This window comes from Micromys minutus (assembly GCF_963924665.1).
Source record: "Micromys minutus genome assembly, chromosome: 2".
NCBI classification, from domain to species: Eukaryota; Metazoa; Chordata; class Mammalia; order Rodentia; family Muridae; genus Micromys; species Micromys minutus.
In genome coordinates, this window is record NC_137971.1 from 34,811,464 (window position 1) to 34,830,453 (window position 18,990).

The following is an 18,990-nucleotide window of genomic DNA, read 5'->3' on the forward strand; positions in this document are numbered from 1 at the left end:
ACTACTCTAAGCCTCAACTTGAGAGGCACTGTTGATGAGATGTGCATGTGGGTGATGGAGGATACCTGAGGAAGACATTCTATAGAGTTGGGTGTAGTAGCTGGTCACCAATCTGCACACGAGAAGTATTAGTTCCTTCCATTTATCCAAAATCCTTAACTTGGATATCAGCACAAGGGAAGAGAACATCATTTCCTCCTTCCATATTTTTCTGTCCCCACCATCCCCCAAAAAGTGTGCATCTACACACCTACATTTACATATCCAGCAGGTACATTGTTTGAAAATAATATATGGTGTGTACTAGTCCTAGAAAACATCACATTGAATCTATATTTTATCCTAGCCTCCCAATGTTTTATAGTGAAATTTGAAGTTCCAGTGAGTGGTCCACAGTAATGTGAGGCTCCTAGTCACCTCTTGTGTGGTCCAAACTTACTAGAGAAAAAAAATTAGATAACAGACACTGCTTTCAACAATACCTTTTATATTGTTCTCTGCAGAGACTGTCTATAAGCACAGCATTGTAGTAGCCTATGCCTTGTGGTCCTGCTGGAATTCCATGGGCAACTTTGAAGTGTGTGTTCTGGGAATCCAAGGACTGGCCTCACTCCTCCATCATTAAAAAAAAAAAAAATCAACTTTTAAAGTTCTAATTTCCGACTTGATTTTCCTTCTGGTTGCTGTGACAAAATACTCTGACAAAAATAACTTCGGGGAGAAGGGATTCATTCACAGTTCCAGCCTATCATATCAGAGACAGTGGAGAAGCCAAAGCAGTGGATATCAGGAGGGAAGGGCCAAGAATGCATGTGGTCCAGTGCTCTGCTTGCCTTCTCTGCTCTTACACAATGCAGAATCCCCTGTTCAGCAAAAGATATCACCCACACGAGTGGCTTTTCCAGTCTCAATGAATATATCTTAATGATAATGTCCCCACGCATACCCATAGAACAGCTAATCTAGATAATTTCTCATTGAGACTGTCTTCCTTGGGGATGCTAGGTTGGTTGAAGCCAGTAACCAAGTATCATGGCATCTCATAGATTTTCTTCTTACTCATCTCCCACTTCTGTCCCACTCACCCCCCTTTTTCCCCACTTGTTTTTCTCAGTCTTTCCTTGTAGGTTCCTGTCACATACATTCAGTTGTTCCCTCTTCCCTTTAGACCTCTCTCCCCCCTCTCATAAACTTCTTTCTAACCCCCCCTCCACAAATTTAAATCTAGACTTCACATATGAGAGAAAACATGGGGAATCTGTCTACATCTGGCTTATTTAGCATAACATAATGATCTCCAGTTCCATCCTTTTTCCTACCAATGTAATAATCTCATTCTTCTTTATAGTTGAATGAAACTTCAGTGTGTACATACACCACATTTTCTTTATGCATTCATCTATTAATGGACATCTAGGCTGGTTTCATTTCTGACATGACATGTGTAATAAAGCAATAAATATGAATATAACCATTTCTCTCGGGTATGTTAAGTTAGAATTCTCTAGGTATATACCTAGGATTGCTAAACTTACCAAATGGTAGTTATGATTTTAGCTTTTATTTCCATAGTGGATGTTCCAGTTTACACACTTACCAGTTGGATAAGGCATCCTCTTTCTTCACCAAAATCAATAAATAATTTTTTTTTCAAATAGGGTTTTACACTCTAGTTTAGGCTGGCCTGGAACTCACTATATATCCTAGGCTGGCCTTGAACTTGCCTATTTTTATGCCTTCCTCTTTTTAAAGCATGTTTTTGTGAGAATTTCACACTTGAGGACTGTATTTAATCATTTTCCTACTCTCTCTCCTCTGCAACTCTTCCCATGTTTTCCCACTTCCTCCCAAACTCATGACCTCCTCTTCTTTAATTATCATGGTTACATGAATATATGTGTATAATGTGATAAACATGATGGGTCCGTTTAGTTTTGTTCATATTTACATTATTTGGGCTGGCCACTTGGAAATGGGTAACCTATCTGTGGGGCTTCTTTTAGTGGCCATCAACTGTGTATTTCTTCATCTAAAGGTGGGATTTTCCTGAGATTTTCTCCATCAGCTTTGGGATGTTGGCTGGTATTGTCATTGTGTGCGTCAAGGTCTTAACCACATTGTTAAGACTGCATGGGTATGACTCCTTGTGACATATAGAAGACACATGTCAATCCTGTGACTCTCCCAGTCTTTCCACCCCCCTCTCTATGATGTTTCCTTAGCCTTAGGTGGAGGGATTGTGCTATAAATGTATCAGTTGGCGATGAGCATTCCAGAATCTGTTGTTCTCCTCATTGTAAGCTGTGTGTGGATTTCTGTAATGGTTTCTGTCTATTGCAGAGCATCTTTGATGCAAGATGAAGGCCACACTTACTTGTGGGTGTAAGGATAAGTATTTAGAATGCAGTCAGGAATGATGCCGGCTTAAGAAAGTGGCACTCATAGGTTCCCCTCTTAGGTCCGTGACCTCACCAGCCACAGTTAGTTGGCTAGGTGTATGGAACCAGGAATCAAATTTCTCATAGCGAGTGGGCCTTAAATTCAATGAGGCGATCTTTCACCTTCTTGATGAATTATCTTATTTGTGCTCCCCATGATATCCATCTGAGGAAATAGAAATAGGAAATGGCTACCACATGTAGCCACTAGGAAAATCAAATACTACCTGTAAATTCCTGGCATAAGAAGAACACTAGTAAGTGACTAACTTGAGCACTTAACTTACTCAGACAACGTTGAGAGCACTGAGGCTGTAGCAGAGGGTGACCATTTTACTGCCTTGAACCCCTCTCCCCCCAACACTATAATGAATGAAACAAAAAGAGCAGATCTGAGCTTTGATGAGTCACACACATATAATAAGGAAAGCAAAGAGAAAATAGACTTGCCAGGGCGTCCTATGAAGATCTGAAAGGGCCTCTGGTTTCTGAGTCATCGCTCAGTGATTCAACTCACATTACCCTCTCCTCCACCATCCCCCTCCCCACACATACATTCTGATTCAGAAAGGGTAAGGTTCTTTAAGGCAGCTCAGTCTCCCTTTTTGTCCTTAATGTGAGGTCAGAGTCAGGAAGCAGATAACAGGAAAAAAGCCATTCCATGTGCCAACCAAACTGACCCTAAAATCCTGTTGTGGTGATAAGTTTGTGGCCTGCTCCATGGCCTTGGAAATGTTTAGGGAAATCTGTCCTGCCTGGGACCCTGCAAGAATCATGCTGGAAGCAAGAAGGAAGCCCGGAAGCACTCCACCCCAGCTTGAATTCCCAGGGACTCCTTTGTCCTGATTATGGCTTTCTAACCTTCATGGTATTTACTATGACTACATTTAAGCTTCTGGGTGAACCAAGGATCTACTGCATTTAGAAATAGAAATTTAATAAGGCTGGGAGTCACTGCAGTCATTCCACATTTTTTGGGGGAATCTGTTACTGTGTAGTCTCAAGTATAGCTGAATTACATGAGGGACCAATGCTGCTTTCTTCAAATCTGAGTGGGAAAAATAAGCCAATGGTTACAATGTGAGTAGAATCACATTACTGCCTTGTCCTGTCTGCTTGTAGCCTTGGTCCTATCTTTTCAGTGCCCACAGCTATGAGACTCTTCCAGTACCAACAGCAGGAAATTTTCAGTCGTGGTCCTGTGAACGAAAAACCCTTGGGAAAGGTGGTCAAACACTGAGAACTGGCATATTACTACCATTATGGTCTCAACCCAGAACTGTGGCCTACATTATGAAAATATACTTTTAAATAAGAAAACTTGATACTCCAGGAATAAAATTCAAGCAATCGAGACTGTTTTTCTACACACTCACACAAATCTACATTTCAGTTTAGCTAGCTCAAAACTTAGAAAGTCCTATCAGTGATGAAATAATTTTCAAGTAACAGTTAAAACTTGATATAAATAAATATGTACCAGCTATCCAATAGGAAAAGTCATTTTCTTATATGTAACTCTGAGCTAACTTTAACACGATAATGCTTCAAGTTATTCGGGCTGCATGAAAACATGAATATTCTCCTCAGTCTGGGAGAAAAAAATTCATTCAGAGCTAAGACCACTTGAAGATCACTTGCTTTTAGAGTTGTTGCTTTAACGTGCAGGAACTGGATCTGTCCTTTTTAATTCCAGTATTTAGATACAATAATGAAAACAAATCGGCAGTCTGGAAATCACTGTAGTTCTTGAATGTGGCTCTTGACTTTGTCCCTCGGTGCCATCATCCTCTCCACTCAGAGAAGTTTACTGAGCCACCAGCAACTCTGCATAATGTGAAGGCCACCGAAGAGTGCTGGCTGAGGTTGCTGGAGCTCCAAAGCCAAGGGCTTCTCTCTTCAGGACTAACTGGTCCATCCTCAGCTTCATCAGTCAACTTCCATCCTTATCAATGAACCATCTCAGAGGCAGTAACAATGAAGCTACCCATTGCCTTATCATGTGCCGTTTATAGGAGTATGGTTTGTGCATCTAGAAGCAGAACCTTGGGGATGATTCAGTTGCACTGATGGAGCCCACCAGTCGAGTTTAAGTCTGAAAGCTGGCACTGAAACGTAGTAGTCCTGCAGAGTAACAGAGTGTGTAAGGAGTGTGAAGTTACCATGATGATTATATTGTAGTGTTGAGAAACAATCCTTGTGATAAACATGAAAATATGGTGAAGGTAGTTGAGTTGATTCATTCATGTTATTTTCCACTGGATAAGTATTTTCCACAGTTACTATATGCTACTCAGCCCTCTGGTTCTAAGAATCAAACAGCATACTGCTGAGAATCCTGACCTCTGCTTACCTGCAGGTTATCAGGAGAGGCAACTTGAGGGAATTTATAATTACTGAGGAACTTATCGAACATTATTTTGAAAACACAGTTGGGCGTACATATTGGGGGAACTGATGTAGCGCAGGAATCTAGAAATCTCTTCACGGGGAGATGACATTTAAGTCATGCCCAGAAGAATAAACAGGAGCTGGCCCAGTGAGATCATTGCATCAAACTCTGAGTCTTTCTTCAACAGAATATAATTATATAGCTGGTTAGCTTTCCTGGTGAGATTGATTATAGACAATCTCATGTGGCATTAGGATACCTACAATTATAATTTTCTACTTCAACAGTTCTGTAGCCCTGTAGTCAACTTGGCTATTTGCTTTGCTAAATATGCCTTTTAGTAGAACATCTTAAAAACTATTGGAAAAAATATTTTCTAGTAGTATCTGGTTTCCCTGAGATTTTCCTATTTGTCCTTCAAGCACTAAATACACATAGTCAGTTCTTTATGAATACCTAACTGTTATAAAATACTGCTATAAAATAGAGTGATGATATCATGGTTTCTTGTTAGGTGGGAAACCCTCCTTCTGCTTCTAGAAAGTTCAGTTACAATGAATTAACCTCTTCTGGAAAAAGTTGGTAGGTTTAAGGCTAGCTTCTAAACTGTGAAGAGCCTCTAAATGTTCTTCAATCACAGGCACCTCATGATGACACTCTAGTGTCTCTGTATGATCATGGTAATTCAAAAGGCAAGGCTCTGTATTGAGACAGGAACCGAAGGAGGAAATGCTGCTGTGACTGGGGTTAGGGATGGGGTGTTGTTCCTGAGTCCGTGTCTCCCAGACCCAGTACCAGTGTGATGTAAACAGGGACGGGCAATGATTCCAAACAAGAAATGAGTGAATGTACAAAATCTGCTTCCACTTGCCCACATTTTATGGCTAGAATTCTGATGAGGAAAATCCAAGCAGCTTTTCATCACTTAAGGCTAGATGGGTTCTTTAAGAGAGCATCGGAGGAGTCATTTAGTTTAATTTTCCCCAGAGAATTCTTTCATTCTTTCTGTTGGACCCAATGCTGTTGCTATTTTTAACTTTTTATGATTCTTTTTGAGTCTCACATCATGTACCCTAGTCCCACTCATCTCCCTGTCCCTTCACATCAGCCCTTTACCCTTGAAATTACCCCTCAAAATAAAACTCACAATAACAACAACATAGAAAACATCTCATTGTGGAAGCTGTAGTGTGTCACAGTGTGTTCCACAGTGTATTCCCCTGTTCATACATCTTCATGTTTGTAGCAGGTCTTTGCTAATTTGTAGGTTCTTCTTTTCCCTACCCTTTATCCCCCAGTTTCACTCCCTATCACCAGATAGGAAAGAAAGAAGTAAAGGAGAGGGGGTCAGGGAGGGAGATCTGTGATTTTTTTTCTTTTTGTTTCTTTATTGGCTACAATTACTAACAAACAACCACCACCACCACCACCACCCCTGAGTGGCCACCAGCAACCAACTCTGCCTCTTGGGACCCTAGCATTTATTTGCCCTCTGAAAAGTACCCAGAATTTCAAATATCACACAATCATAGAAACTACCTGCAGCAGGCAAAACCACAGCTCTGCTAGAGCACAAGGCAAATCATAGTCAGCTGCTGTGAAGTAGACTCATATCCCACACCTGAGACAAAAACAAAAACATATTCTTATAATATTTCTGTGTTTTTTAAAGAAACAAAAATTTCATAATTCTCACTACAAATGTTTATCGCATGAGTCATTGGTGTGAGGTCTCTGGCTTCTGTGACACCATCAATATTGGATCCTCTTTGGGATTCCTTCCAGTTATTTTGTTGTTGTCATGGAGATCCCACAGCTTTGAAACATCAGGACCTTTTCCAGTGTTCCAACCATTTGCAGATAATATAGATTTAGGGGTGGGCCAATTCAGAGCCCTGATTTTGAGTCTGGGTGGTAGCTGAACTGGTCAGCCTGTTGGCGTTCCCTTTTCCGCACCACCAGCATGAGCTCTCCAGCACTGCTCTGGCTAGGCCACCCAATGCTGCCACCAGTAAGAGGCTGGGTCAGCTCTCTTGCTCTCATGCCCTCAAGGCCAGCTTACCTGCACCTACACCTCCAGAGCCAGTTCCACAGTGCTGCCCAGCCAAGGTGGGGAGCTTCCTCTCCTAAGTGCTGCAGCCTGTGAAGGGCTGGGCTGCTCTCACACCCTTGGTACTGGTTCACCTGTGACTTTGCCATAAGGACCAGTTCCATTGTATTGCTCAGGCGAGGTGCAGGGCCCCCTCACCTGAGTGCTACAGCTGGTGATGGAGCAGGGCTAACTCTCCCACTCTCATGATCCCAGGCCTAGTTCTCCCAGCTACTGCAGGTAGCAAGGGGATGAGGGGGATGAGAATGGTCCCCATAGGCTCATATATTTAAATGCTTGATCTCTAGTTGGTGAAACTACTTAGGAAGGACTAGAAGGTGTGCCCTTGTTGGATGTGTATCACTGGGGATGGACTTTGAGGTTTCATAAGCCCACATTATGTTATAAGCCTGTTACTGATCTCTCTCTCTCTGTGCCTCTCTCTCTCTGTCTCTCTTTGTGTATGTGTTTGTCTCTTTCTCTCTGTCTTTCTCTGTGTGTGTCTCTGTCTGTCTGTCTGCCTGTTTGTCTGTCTGTCTCTCACTCATGTGTGCCTGTGCTTGTGGATCTGTGGATCAGACATGAGCATGCAGGAACTTCCGGTGCCATGCCTTTTTGTGTCCTGCCAGGATTCCTGCCATGATGGTCATGGACTCTAACCCTCTGGGACCTTGAGTCCCCAAGCTAACTAAATATTTTCTTTTGTAAGTTGCCTTAGTCACGGTGTTTAGTCACAGCAGTAGAAAAATAACCAAGGCAAAGCCTAAATGATACCATGTCTCTGGATGTAGACAGTTAGTGCACTGTACGAAGGCACCCAGCCTAACAGACAAGCTGAAGTCTAAGTCCAAAGTTAGCCAAGAGGGGAGGGGGCTTTGTATCCCTTTCCTACCCAGGTGGAGTCCCATCTTGCAATTCATACAAAGACCCTGCATGGACTAGCTGCTGCCTTACTAAATTATGTTTGAACTCGTGTTTCCAATTATTTCTATGACTTAAAGAAAGAAAAATAGGCAGTTCCATGTAGATTTTTTCCTTTGTGTGTTCCATCCAAATCCCCGCTCTATGGGCTGCACGTTTTCTTCTACAAGCTTCTACAAGATGTTACATGGCAATGTTCTTACCTGGAAGCATTCCAGATAAATGGCCAGGGTTTCCTGTGGGAGATGCTATCCTCATTAGGCTCAGGGTGTCTTCCAAGGCTGTCCTGAGTCCATGTTCACATGCCTCATGTGGCCGACTGACTGTACATGTGGTGCTGTACCAGATTTCAGGGCCATATGCTGTTGCTCCCTGGAATCCATCCTACATCAGCATTTGACTAAGTTGGACGCTGCCAATAGCTGTTGGTAACGCACGGTTCCCCCTCCTGTCTGGCTGCAATATGTCCTATAGACTCCAAGCGAACATCTGGTGGCTCTGCATGGATTTAGCAACGAGCGCATCTCTCTGCCTTGATTTACATGCGGGTTTTTTTAAAAGCCCAAACAACAACCCCTCCAACACTCATTTATCAAACACTTATCAGAAATTTACTCTACATAAGGCTCTGAGCCAGCTTTGAGGACCATACAAATCAGGAGAAAACGGTCAGACATTTTACAGAAGTGACCCATGAACATGGGTGCTTTCATATGAGGTAGCATCAGATCATTTGCCTGGAGTCAAAAGACCTAGAGGCTCTTACTAACTGTGTTACAGCACTGAGCCAGTTTCAACAATTTCCTTTCTCCGTCATAAGCAGAGGAAGTGGCCAGGACCACATCCGAGGGGTTTTAGGTCTCTAAGTGACTAGTGACCATTAACACAGGAACATTTTATTGCTGAAGAAGTCATTTCATGGACAGACATGAGGAAGGCAATTGTCAGAAGACTGACAAGATCAACAGTGATTCCGGGGAGTAGGCAATACTCAATCCCTAAGACCCACATGGTAGAAGAATAGAACCGACTGCCAAAAGTTGTCCTCTGACCTCCACACATGTGCTGTGGCCCTTGTATACCTTTCCCACAGCACAAACAAACATACAACAATAATAAAATATAATAAAAAATAGACAAGTGAGCACCATCCTAAGACACTAGCATTAAGGCTGAATATTATTAATATTCAGAATCATTCAATTCTAACATAGGAAGAATCATAAGACTTTTATGATGATTGACACTCTCCAAAGTACTTCTCAAACACGTTTTCCGATGTGATGCTCTCAGCCACCCTATAAGCAAGGCTGTATTATTTTTCATCCAAGTTAGGAAACTAAGGCTTAGAAGGCTTAAATGCCTTACTCAAGACCACCAGCTAGCAAGTAGCCAAGCCAGAATTCTAGCCTGGGTTCATCTGGTTGCTATTCCTGAACCATACCCAAACTGCCTGCACACAGTAAATCAAAGAGGGATAAATCTGAGAGAAAAACAACACTACTTGGTGTCTGGACACTGAATGGTTATTTGTGTAGAGATTGCTGCATGCCGTAGGTGATGTTGCAACAGACCTAGAATGGGCTCTCAGCATTGAGGTGTGTGCTGCAGGCAAACTAGAGTCAGCAACTTTTATACCACCCTGCCTCATAACTTACCCCATCTGCTAAAGTAGACAGGTACCCTCCCGTATATTTGTTTGCTTGTCATGGCTGTGCCATTCTGTTATTCTAGCTACTATAGTTGCTGTGGCTACAGAGGAATCATTTATGGTTGTTCTGGAGATTCCTTAGACCATTGTTCTAAAAATTAAAATCTGACATGTAAGCTCACAGTCCAGGCATCTGCAGGATGAGGCAGAGGACTCACAGAGAAGACACCATTGCAGTGGTCCAGGCTGATTACAACATCCAACTTACCCAGAGAGACACCAAATCCCCACGCAAATTTAATCACCATGTCTGGGCCAAAGGCCTAACACTATTGTTGTGCAAGGACAATCCTCTCTCAGCTACTCCCAGTACGCAGCAAACTTCACAGTCTTCTCACCGCTGTGTAGCCAGGAAGCCACACTGGCTCACCCTTGAGGCCTTAGACAAACTTGCTTTTGATTTTAGGACATTGTAGAAATGAAGGACTGACTGGTAAATATGAGAGATGCCTTGTTTGGAGTGTGCTGGTGATTGTCATCTCTAACTTGTCTTCTCTGCCTACCTGTTCAGGAGGAGCCCTTGGCAAAGAACCTGCATTCGTTTTCATTTGGCTATAGATGGAGGATCCTTGGTGTTTTCACTCCAGGTGTTGAACATGGAGTGACTTTAGTTATCAGGTTTCAACTCTGTGCCTGCCATTGTCCTGACTCTGTAGCTAAAATAGAGATGAACAAAGTGTGTGAGTCTCTCCCTCCCAGAGCTAATGAATGACCCAAAGACAAAACACAGTAGGTCAAATACTTTCTTTAGTGTCCAGTTGCCACGGCAACTTGTTTTTAACCATTTGCTCTGGGCCTCATCTGTTCAAGAGGATTTATGGCAACAGAAACACATAATGAAGCTATTAGGATACAAATAAGAAACAGAGATCAAAATTGTGTATAAGTCAGAGCGCCAAGGACAGAAGAAGACAAACTCACAGCTTCACAAGTCATGGAGAAACACTTGGACTCAGCTTCAAGTTTAGTGTTAAGGGTCCTGGCAGCCATATTGAGCAGGGAAAATATGGTTAGTTACATAGTGTTTATTGTCAGAAAGCTAAAGACAACCAGTTCCCTGGGGAAGAAAAGGCTTTCAAAACAGTTGGCTTCTGAGAGAAAATCTAACATCTAGCTTCAAACTGTCTTTAACGGTATTCCTACAGGATTGCAAAAGCAGAAGGTTATAAGACAGTATGGTGTCGCAGCCTGCACTAAGAGCAAGAATGGCAAACTTAAGTTCCATTCATCAAATGTACTTATAGCAAGAGTATGTGGTCAGAGTTAGGACATAGTCCAGATGCACCCACAGCTGGAACACCTGGGAAATAGAGGGTCAAACCCCAATGATAATCTTCATTGTCGTCATTTCTCTCTGCTAAAATTTTGATATGGCAGCTGGCCACATTTTTTTGTTTTTTGCTATAAGGTTGAAGGGTAAATATTCCAGGCTGTGTGCATGATGTAATTGTTTATACCCAAGGCCGCAGACACTTTTTGTAGAGAACTATATAATAAATATTTTAAGTCTTATGTACTAAATAATCTCTGCCACAATTATTAATCTCTAAAACTGTAGTGCAGAAAAAGCCAGAGGCGGTTTCTAACTGGCATAACTGTGTCCCAATAGAACCTGATTTAAAAGAGGGGAGGTGACAAATTTTACCTGTAGGTAGTCTGTTCCCAATATCTGAAACAATCTAAGGAAAAACAAAGGGAAAGCATATGATTGTTATCCTTTTGATAAAGTAAAAGAACACTTAGAAGCTAGGAAAATCTTGTTTAACAGTGACTTTGGCCTTACTGTTTTGTTCAGAGTAATAATTCATGCTGGAAAGAACATGGCTCATATTTGGACTGCAAATACATTTGTAATGACTGAAAGAAACATGCTTATTTCAAGATAGTCCAATCCAACTATTTAGACATAGAAATAATACTCACATGTTGTAGTAGCTCTGTTTCTTGTCCCTAAGATCAATCAATACCTGGGAAGAAGGAAGCAAGCTATGGGAAAAGTCATTTGGCATTTGTAAAGAAAAGGTGTGTCAGGAATTCTTAGGCTTAGGGTTGCTTTTAATCAACTTATAGATAAGCCATACCTAGTCCTGGGTTGTCAGTTCTGTACTGGTGTGCCTGCCCTATATTGTGTGGAGGAGAATGTAGGCTTAAGCATCAGTAACAGTTTTGAAAGCCGAAGAGTGTATGAAGGTAACCTTAACCTTAAAATGAGTTACTTCTGCTCAGCATGCTGGTGCATACATGTAATACCGCTCTTGTAGGTTGGGAGACAGGGTCTTGGGGACAGGGCCAGCTTGGGTGACATAGCAAGGCTCAGTCTAAAGAAAGAGGGTGGACAACACATTTTTTGTAACTTTTGCAAAATTTGTGCACCCAATTTATTGCAGAATTTCTTATTGCAATAGATAATTTGTATAACACCTAGTGCATTCAGGTTTCTAAGGGTTACACCCTGACTTTGGGAACATTTACTGATTAGCATCCTCTCTTTGTTATCTCTACTAGTTTTTCAAGTCTTGTAACACTAGACCAAGGAAGTCTGAGCATATGTTCATAGTTTGGCTCTTCAACATCTGCCAACATTAACCACAAAGCAACAGAAATAGAAGCAAGAAACAAATGAATAACCTTGAGTAGCTTTGGGTCTACCACAGTGTTATACTTGAGTGATCACCTAGAGCCAACTATAAACAGGCATGGCCCTGCTGGGCTTCAGTATATAGAACTATTCCTATTTCTGCAGCATGCATTAGATTCCATTGCCTTTATTCACTTGTTAATGGAACCATCTTGGATGTTCTTGGTCTCAGGGCCTGAGAATCATTTTCTCCGACGCATCACGGCTCATATTCCGGCTCAGTTCCTCCAGTGGTGTGCGGGCCACCATCAGACTGTATGCTGAGAGCTACGAGAGGGATCCCAGTGGTCACGACCAGGAACCACAGGTACAGGATCAGAGCTGTGCTCTTGACACCGTATGTCTTCTTCCCCTTTAAGTGTTACAGGGGCCTTTCATGAAAAGACACATTGATGATTTTAATAGGAAGCAAGTTGTGTATGACCCCAAACAAATTTAATGCATTCATTGAAGTGGGTGAAGCAGAAGAAATTTTCTGTGAACCCAAGAACATTTCAGGACAGGTTTTCCCAAATAACTTATCTATCTTCAGTGTTCTGCAGCTTGAACTGGGTGCTAATAAGAAAAGGTACATTGTCAGATTGGTCGGACCCTTAACTGTACACATGTAAATTATCAATCGCTCATGTTAGGAAAGATTGGAGCATGATATTGAGGTATCTGTCTTAGGGTTTTATTGCTGTGAGCAGACACCATGACCAAGGCAAGTCTTATAAACAGCAACATTTAATTGAGGCTGGCTTACAGGTTCCGAGGTGCAATCCATTATCATCAAGACAAGAGCATGGTAGCAATCAGGCAGGCATGGTGCAGGAGGAGCTGAGAGTTTCTACATCTTCATTCAAAGTAAGCCAGGAACAGACTAAGCATCCTCCGGCAGCTCGGAGGAGTGTCTCCAAGTCCACCCCTAGAGTGACACACTTTCTCCAACAAGGCCACACCTTCTAATGGTGCCACTCCCTGGGCCAAGCATATGCAAACCATCATAGTATCCATACAAACATCACTCTGGGTTTCCTCTCTCATACTGAGGAAGCACTCATGGCTGTTATATCCATAAACCACTGTACTTCTGTACTTGCTAACACTGCAGACAGGCTGACCAGCAGAAAGAACCTGCTCCACCTTTGAGTGAATCACGCTGCACTACCAGGTAATCCTGACTCCATGGTCTTTCTTTGGATCTGGTTTTGCAGGTGCTCCCCTGGGCTAAAACATTAGCCACACTTTCTTTTGGAAAAGTGGAGGGGCAGAAATCCAGGCTCTTTCTTATTGTACGTTTTTTACCCCCAGAATTTCCCACTATAACCTGACACCACAGGGCAACCCCCTTCCCTATTGGTAGTTCCGTTTATTCAGGATGCCTTGCTTGGAGAATCTCAAAAGAACTTGGCCATCATTGTGTTGTTAATTCTTCTACCTGCTCCCAGAACTCAAAGATCTGTAGGAGCAAATTCATCCCAGATGGGGAAGTAGAGGTCCGGAGAGGCATTCTCAGAGTGGCCGGGACATGAGTAGACAGAACCCATGACCAGCATCTAGTCTAGCCTTTCCTCTCAGGATTGTGAGGTTTTCACTTGGGGATGGGGCATGCTCTGCTAAAAATAATTTGTCAGTGAGCACATTTCAACCAAGATAGTACCAAGCCATGCAAGAATTAGATAGAGACTTACGTTCTCTTTCCGAATAAAACTGTCTGCTACACCTCGCATTGAGACAGAAGAGGAAAGGCAGGAGCTCCGTACGAGGTGAGGAATGACTTTTCTGGCCTTCGTAGCTCTGAGTCATTCTGGCTTGAGACTTTTTTCTTAACTTTTCCCCCTATTTGCACAGGACAAATGGTTAAGACACTTGCTTTTTTTTTATTTTATTTTTTCCTTACTTCCAGGGCATTAGGCCTTCTATACACAAATGAGTCTCCAAGGTGGTCCATAAAAAGCAAATGGCAGTTTTGTATGTGTGCTTTTAGATGGTTGTGTGGGTAAGCAAAACATAAACAGTACTTGTTTTAGTCCCCATTACTTAGAATTTTCCACCCTGTTGGTACACAGATCTGCCACTCAGAGTGGCTGAGGAAGCCCTTTCCTAGGATTGCTTTTCAGATCTCAGTCATTTTCCCTCTTCCAATACAAGCAAGAGTCTTTTCCTAGACCCAAGTTCATGGGGCTGGGTACATTTATTTTAGCACATGGTCTAGCTAAAAGTTCTGTATTAAAATAGAATTCCTAATGACTCACTGATGCTCTATTGAGTAATACATTGGAATCATGATATAATCATCAACATTTAGAAGAATTCTAACCTCATAAGGGAAGGACGGGTAGGGTAAAGGAGAAGGGAAGAGAGGGAGAAAGAGAGGACAAGAGGAAAGGGGAAGGGTGGGAAGTCAGGTACAGTGGCTTACCTACACTAATCACTGCTCAGATCCATCTGGGCCCTTACATTGGAGGTTTTAAGGCTTATGGGAAATGTTGCTTCTTGGCACAAACTGTCGTTCCTTTTAAGAATTCCAAGAGGAACAGGTTTTGGTTAGCTATTAACAGAGATAAAGATACGAAACTGTGAAGCTGCTGGGTCACTTCTGACAAGCAGCCTAAAAGACAAGGACAGGTTCATACATCCTTAGAGTCTACTTCTTCACTAAAAATAAGATTTATTTATTAATTTATGTGAGTACATTGTTGCTGTCTTCAGACACACCAGAAGAGGCCATTGTATTCCATTACAGATGGTTGTGAGTCACCATGTGATGGCTGGGAATTGAACTCAGGACCGCTGGAAGAACAGTTAGTGTTCTTAACCACTGAGCCATCTCTCCAGCCCTTACTTCTTCACTTTTGTTACCTGAATTGCAGAGAACACATCCTTGTACATGAATGAGCGTGCACATGTGTGAGCACGTGCAAACACACACACACACACACACACACACACACACACACGTCTGTTAAAGTACTCTCTAGTCCACAGTTAAGTAACTGTATGTTTCAGCCCACCCCAATGCTGCAGTGTTCTAGTTATTTTGTGTGACGACAGAGTTCCCTTCAGTTACCTCATTGGTATCTGCCTATTTCACTTTGCACATGGATCATTTCTTCTCAGACACTTAAAGAACAAGAACAAAGCAGCTGTAAACATTCAGACTTGTTACCTCGAGGAGGAAGTGTTCTTTAGCCTAGTGATTTAACTAGGAAACTCAGTGATGTCCTCAGTGGTCCTGCTACTCCTCACCCCCACAGCCAGAGTTTCTGCTGTGTCTTTTGTAGAGGTGATGATGCTGTTTAAGTTAATGCCAAGTAATCACTGTACCTACAGCTAACTGTACTCTATCCATACTGTTATGGTTGGAGGCGAGGGAAGGGAGGACCTGAGGAAGGCCCTGGAAGGTGGTTTACATAGCTTTGGTCTTTGTTATATTCGGAAAGTCCTGCCCAGGAAAGATGCTGAAACATCACATAGTTTCCCAACACAGTTACTTTTTTTTTTTTTACTAACAATCAGGCCCCTAATGAGCTCTCAAACCAGCTGGAGGAAATTTGTTAAAAGGGTCAGGCTAAAATGATTTGAATTTACAGGTAACTAGAAACAATATGGCCATTCCCATAGTCCTTCCTTCTCACTTCTGGTCAGGATTGCCAAACATTTTGTTCACTCCTTCCCTTGTCCACAGGAACCTATGGGTGGAGTAGCTAGTGCACAAAAGACAGCCAAAGGGAAAAGGAAGACAGTTTAGGAAGGACTGGGTTAATCAGAGAATGAAGGTCAGTTTGGGACTAATCAAGATGTAACCACACCCTTGCCTACTCCAATCCTGGGAGGAACCAATACTCTTGAACCTTCCTTGAAACTAATGACTGGATGTATTTCTGATAAGCGGCATTCAGCAGAAGGACACCTAAAGCAGCAGGAGGGGTTTTTGTTTGCTTGCTTGCTTTGTCTTGTTTAACATGTGTGTCAAACCTAAGCCCACCTACCATTTTGCTCTAACAGTCCTTATCATAATTTATAGTTCAGAAATAGACAATGCAGAGCCATGTTTTTGTGTATGGAGTGATGACCAGGCTAGGGCACTTTTGAAAGGGACGGTGTCCTTAATACTTACGTTGAGATTGGCCATTATCAACTGGCTGTGAGGTTACTTCAGCTACGTACTTCCATCGTGTTGTAGAACTGTATGAGTTCTTAGGGTAGGGGCTTCTGAGAACAAGGTAAGGAGGGAAGAGTTAGATCAGAGTTCAGCCCAGACTGTCATTAGAACAACTTGGATAGATCTATAGAAACATAGCAGACCCACGTTTAGAGATTCAGTTTCCAGAACTGGGACTTGAGATTTGGCAAGATGCTTCTAACTTTTTTTTTTTAATGTGTCAGTTAAGCAATGTGCCAGGCTCAATTCTAGATACTTAAATATGCCTCTCTGTTAGCCCTAATTTCACTGCCCCCTGGTGAGATTATTGTTAATTCCAATGGTTGCAAATAATACCACTACTACAATTTTGTGCCAAATTTGAAGCAAGCTTTAATTAAATCCTGGCCAGGATGATGGATGCTGGTCAGGCATACTCTTGCGTTCCTAGGAAATGGCATGAGTCATATTTTGCAGGGGTTTTGAAAGGCAACCCTATAAGGCCACTGTATTTTCCATCAGGCCCAGTCCGAGGCAAGCCTGCAGCCTGCACTGATGAAGCACAAAGGGTGGGGTTGGTTCAACAAACTTGCTTAGGAGAGTAAAAACATGTAGCTTATTTCCCAAGAACTATAGCTCCCAGCATTCCCCCATCTTATCTTTGGACCTGTGGGGCCTATAGGTTTCTGTTACAATTATCATTCAGGTTTCTAATGCGGAAACCCTGATAGGGAATTGTTCTGGTCCATGGACCATTCCTGAATTGGTTTTGTTGTAAGGAAGACTTCTTGTCAGATGAATGATTAAGTCCAAAGGATGTCTCACCCGAGCTTGAGTTCAATGTGGTGTTAGTTCAATGTTCTTAAGAGGTTTGCCTTCAAAGGCTGGGGGATGGCTCAGCATCTAAGATGTTTCTCTTTCTACATTCATTAATTCTCTGAGCCTCTATCATCAACTGAATTCCAAGAACTCAAAATTCAGTTCAATTCAGTCTCACCTGATCTCAGGAAAGCATTTCAGTGAGCTGTAACTAGTATGTTCCAGAAGGTACAGCTCAGGGATGGTCAAGAAAAAAGTGTGCAGAGCCAGGTGTGGCAAGGGGGTGGAGTGAGGGGGTTCCCTCTGATAATACCCCTCCCCTCCACAACAGCTCTGAGTGTGGCTCTGAGTATGCAGCTTCCCATGGGTTCTCCCAACCCTCTCCAGGGGTGTTATGGAGACTTTGTTACTCAGATTTGGTTGATAAAGCCTATGCCCTCCATTGTTGACCTCATCCTAGGGATCAGGGAGTCACAAGTTCAAACTGTCTAACTACTTGAGTGTGTCCTTGTTGGACAACTCGCATCCTGAAGACACTGTGTGAGTGTGAAAGTTGTGTACAAATGCCCATCACCCAGGAAATCCCAATAGTGTTAGATCTACACCAGGAACACAAGCATATATGGTTTTTACCATTTTAGACATAGAAATATGAGCAAATGACTAGTTTTCTTTCCCTTACTCTATTGAAAGAATAATGTTCTAAATGCATTCTGGTTGTGTTTTGTAGCTCATAAATAGTCTGGAATTATTAGAACCTGAAGTTTAGAATTAGAGATTGAGGCAGTTAAGAGGTAAGAGTCAGAAGCATGACAGACTTTTAAGTGACACAATATGTATTACTGAGCTGGTCCATTTTCAGGATGTGATGAAAACATATGTGGATGGAAGTGTGCATTCATCTGCATTTGTATGTCTGGAGAAGAGAATAAGAACAGGGCTTTAAAGTCATACAATGAGCATATAATAAATCTACAAGGAAAGACTTTGTTTCCCTTTCTCCTTAGAATTTAGTATGTGTGGCTGTAATGTGGCATAGAGCAGCAGGGGAAGTGGTGCAGAGAGAGTTTAGAGAAGAAACACATGGTGAAAGAGATGGACTGTAAACTCTAAGGCCAAGTTAAGGAGCTGGCTCATTTCCTTGGAAGAGACAGATGACCCAGACATCTTCAGAAACTTAAAAATAATACGAGGTGGCGACAGATGACCAGCTGTTCACCGGGGCTAATGAATATAAAATTTGAGAAAATAAACTCAAGCTGAAGGGGAAGAGGTTCAGATTGGTGGTCTGGACAGTTTCTCAACAGTGACTTTCCCACCAGCCCAGCTAGGAGAGCCAGTCTGAGCTTTGCTAGAAGCCTTAACGATTGTGAAGATTCAAATAATAGTTTTAAAATATGGGTAAAGATGCAGAGATCAGATAAAATAATACCTCAAAGTATTTTGAGCCTTAAAATGCCAATTCTGGAGAGAGAGGGAGGGAGGAAGGGAGGGAGGGAGAGAGGGAGAGAGGGAGGGAGAGAGGGAGAGAGGAAGGGAGGGAGGGAGGGAGGGAGAGAGAGAGAGAGAGAGAGAGGGAGAGAGAGAGAGAGAGAAGGCAAGAGAGAGACAGAGATCAATCATGTTTAAGCTGCTGGGTAGGTTAGATTTCCCTCTAATGGTATAGAAAACAACTAACCACCTTTCACAAATCTCCCACTTGAAAGCAAAATTAATCTTTCAATAAAGAAAAAGTTACATACATTTTGTTGTTGTTGTTGTTGTTGTTACTGTCTTGTTTATCTCTCTGTGGGGTGTGTGTGTGTGTGTGTGTGTGTGTGTGAGTGTGTTGGTCCATGTTGGCTGATGAAGATTTG

The 18,990-nt window shown here is 42.4% G+C and overlaps 1 protein-coding gene across 1 annotated transcript in view; it reads left to right on the plus strand.

The window, feature by feature from the left end:
* Positions 1-18,990, plus strand: part of PGM5 (phosphoglucomutase 5) — a 180,047-nt gene that overhangs the window by 134,715 nt on the left and 26,342 nt on the right. The window contains exon 10 of the mRNA XM_080913148.1: positions 12,362-12,496. Within this exon, the coding sequence (XP_080769274.1) occupies positions 12,362-12,496 (135 nt within the window). The remainder of the gene's footprint in view (positions 1-12,361; positions 12,497-18,990) is intronic.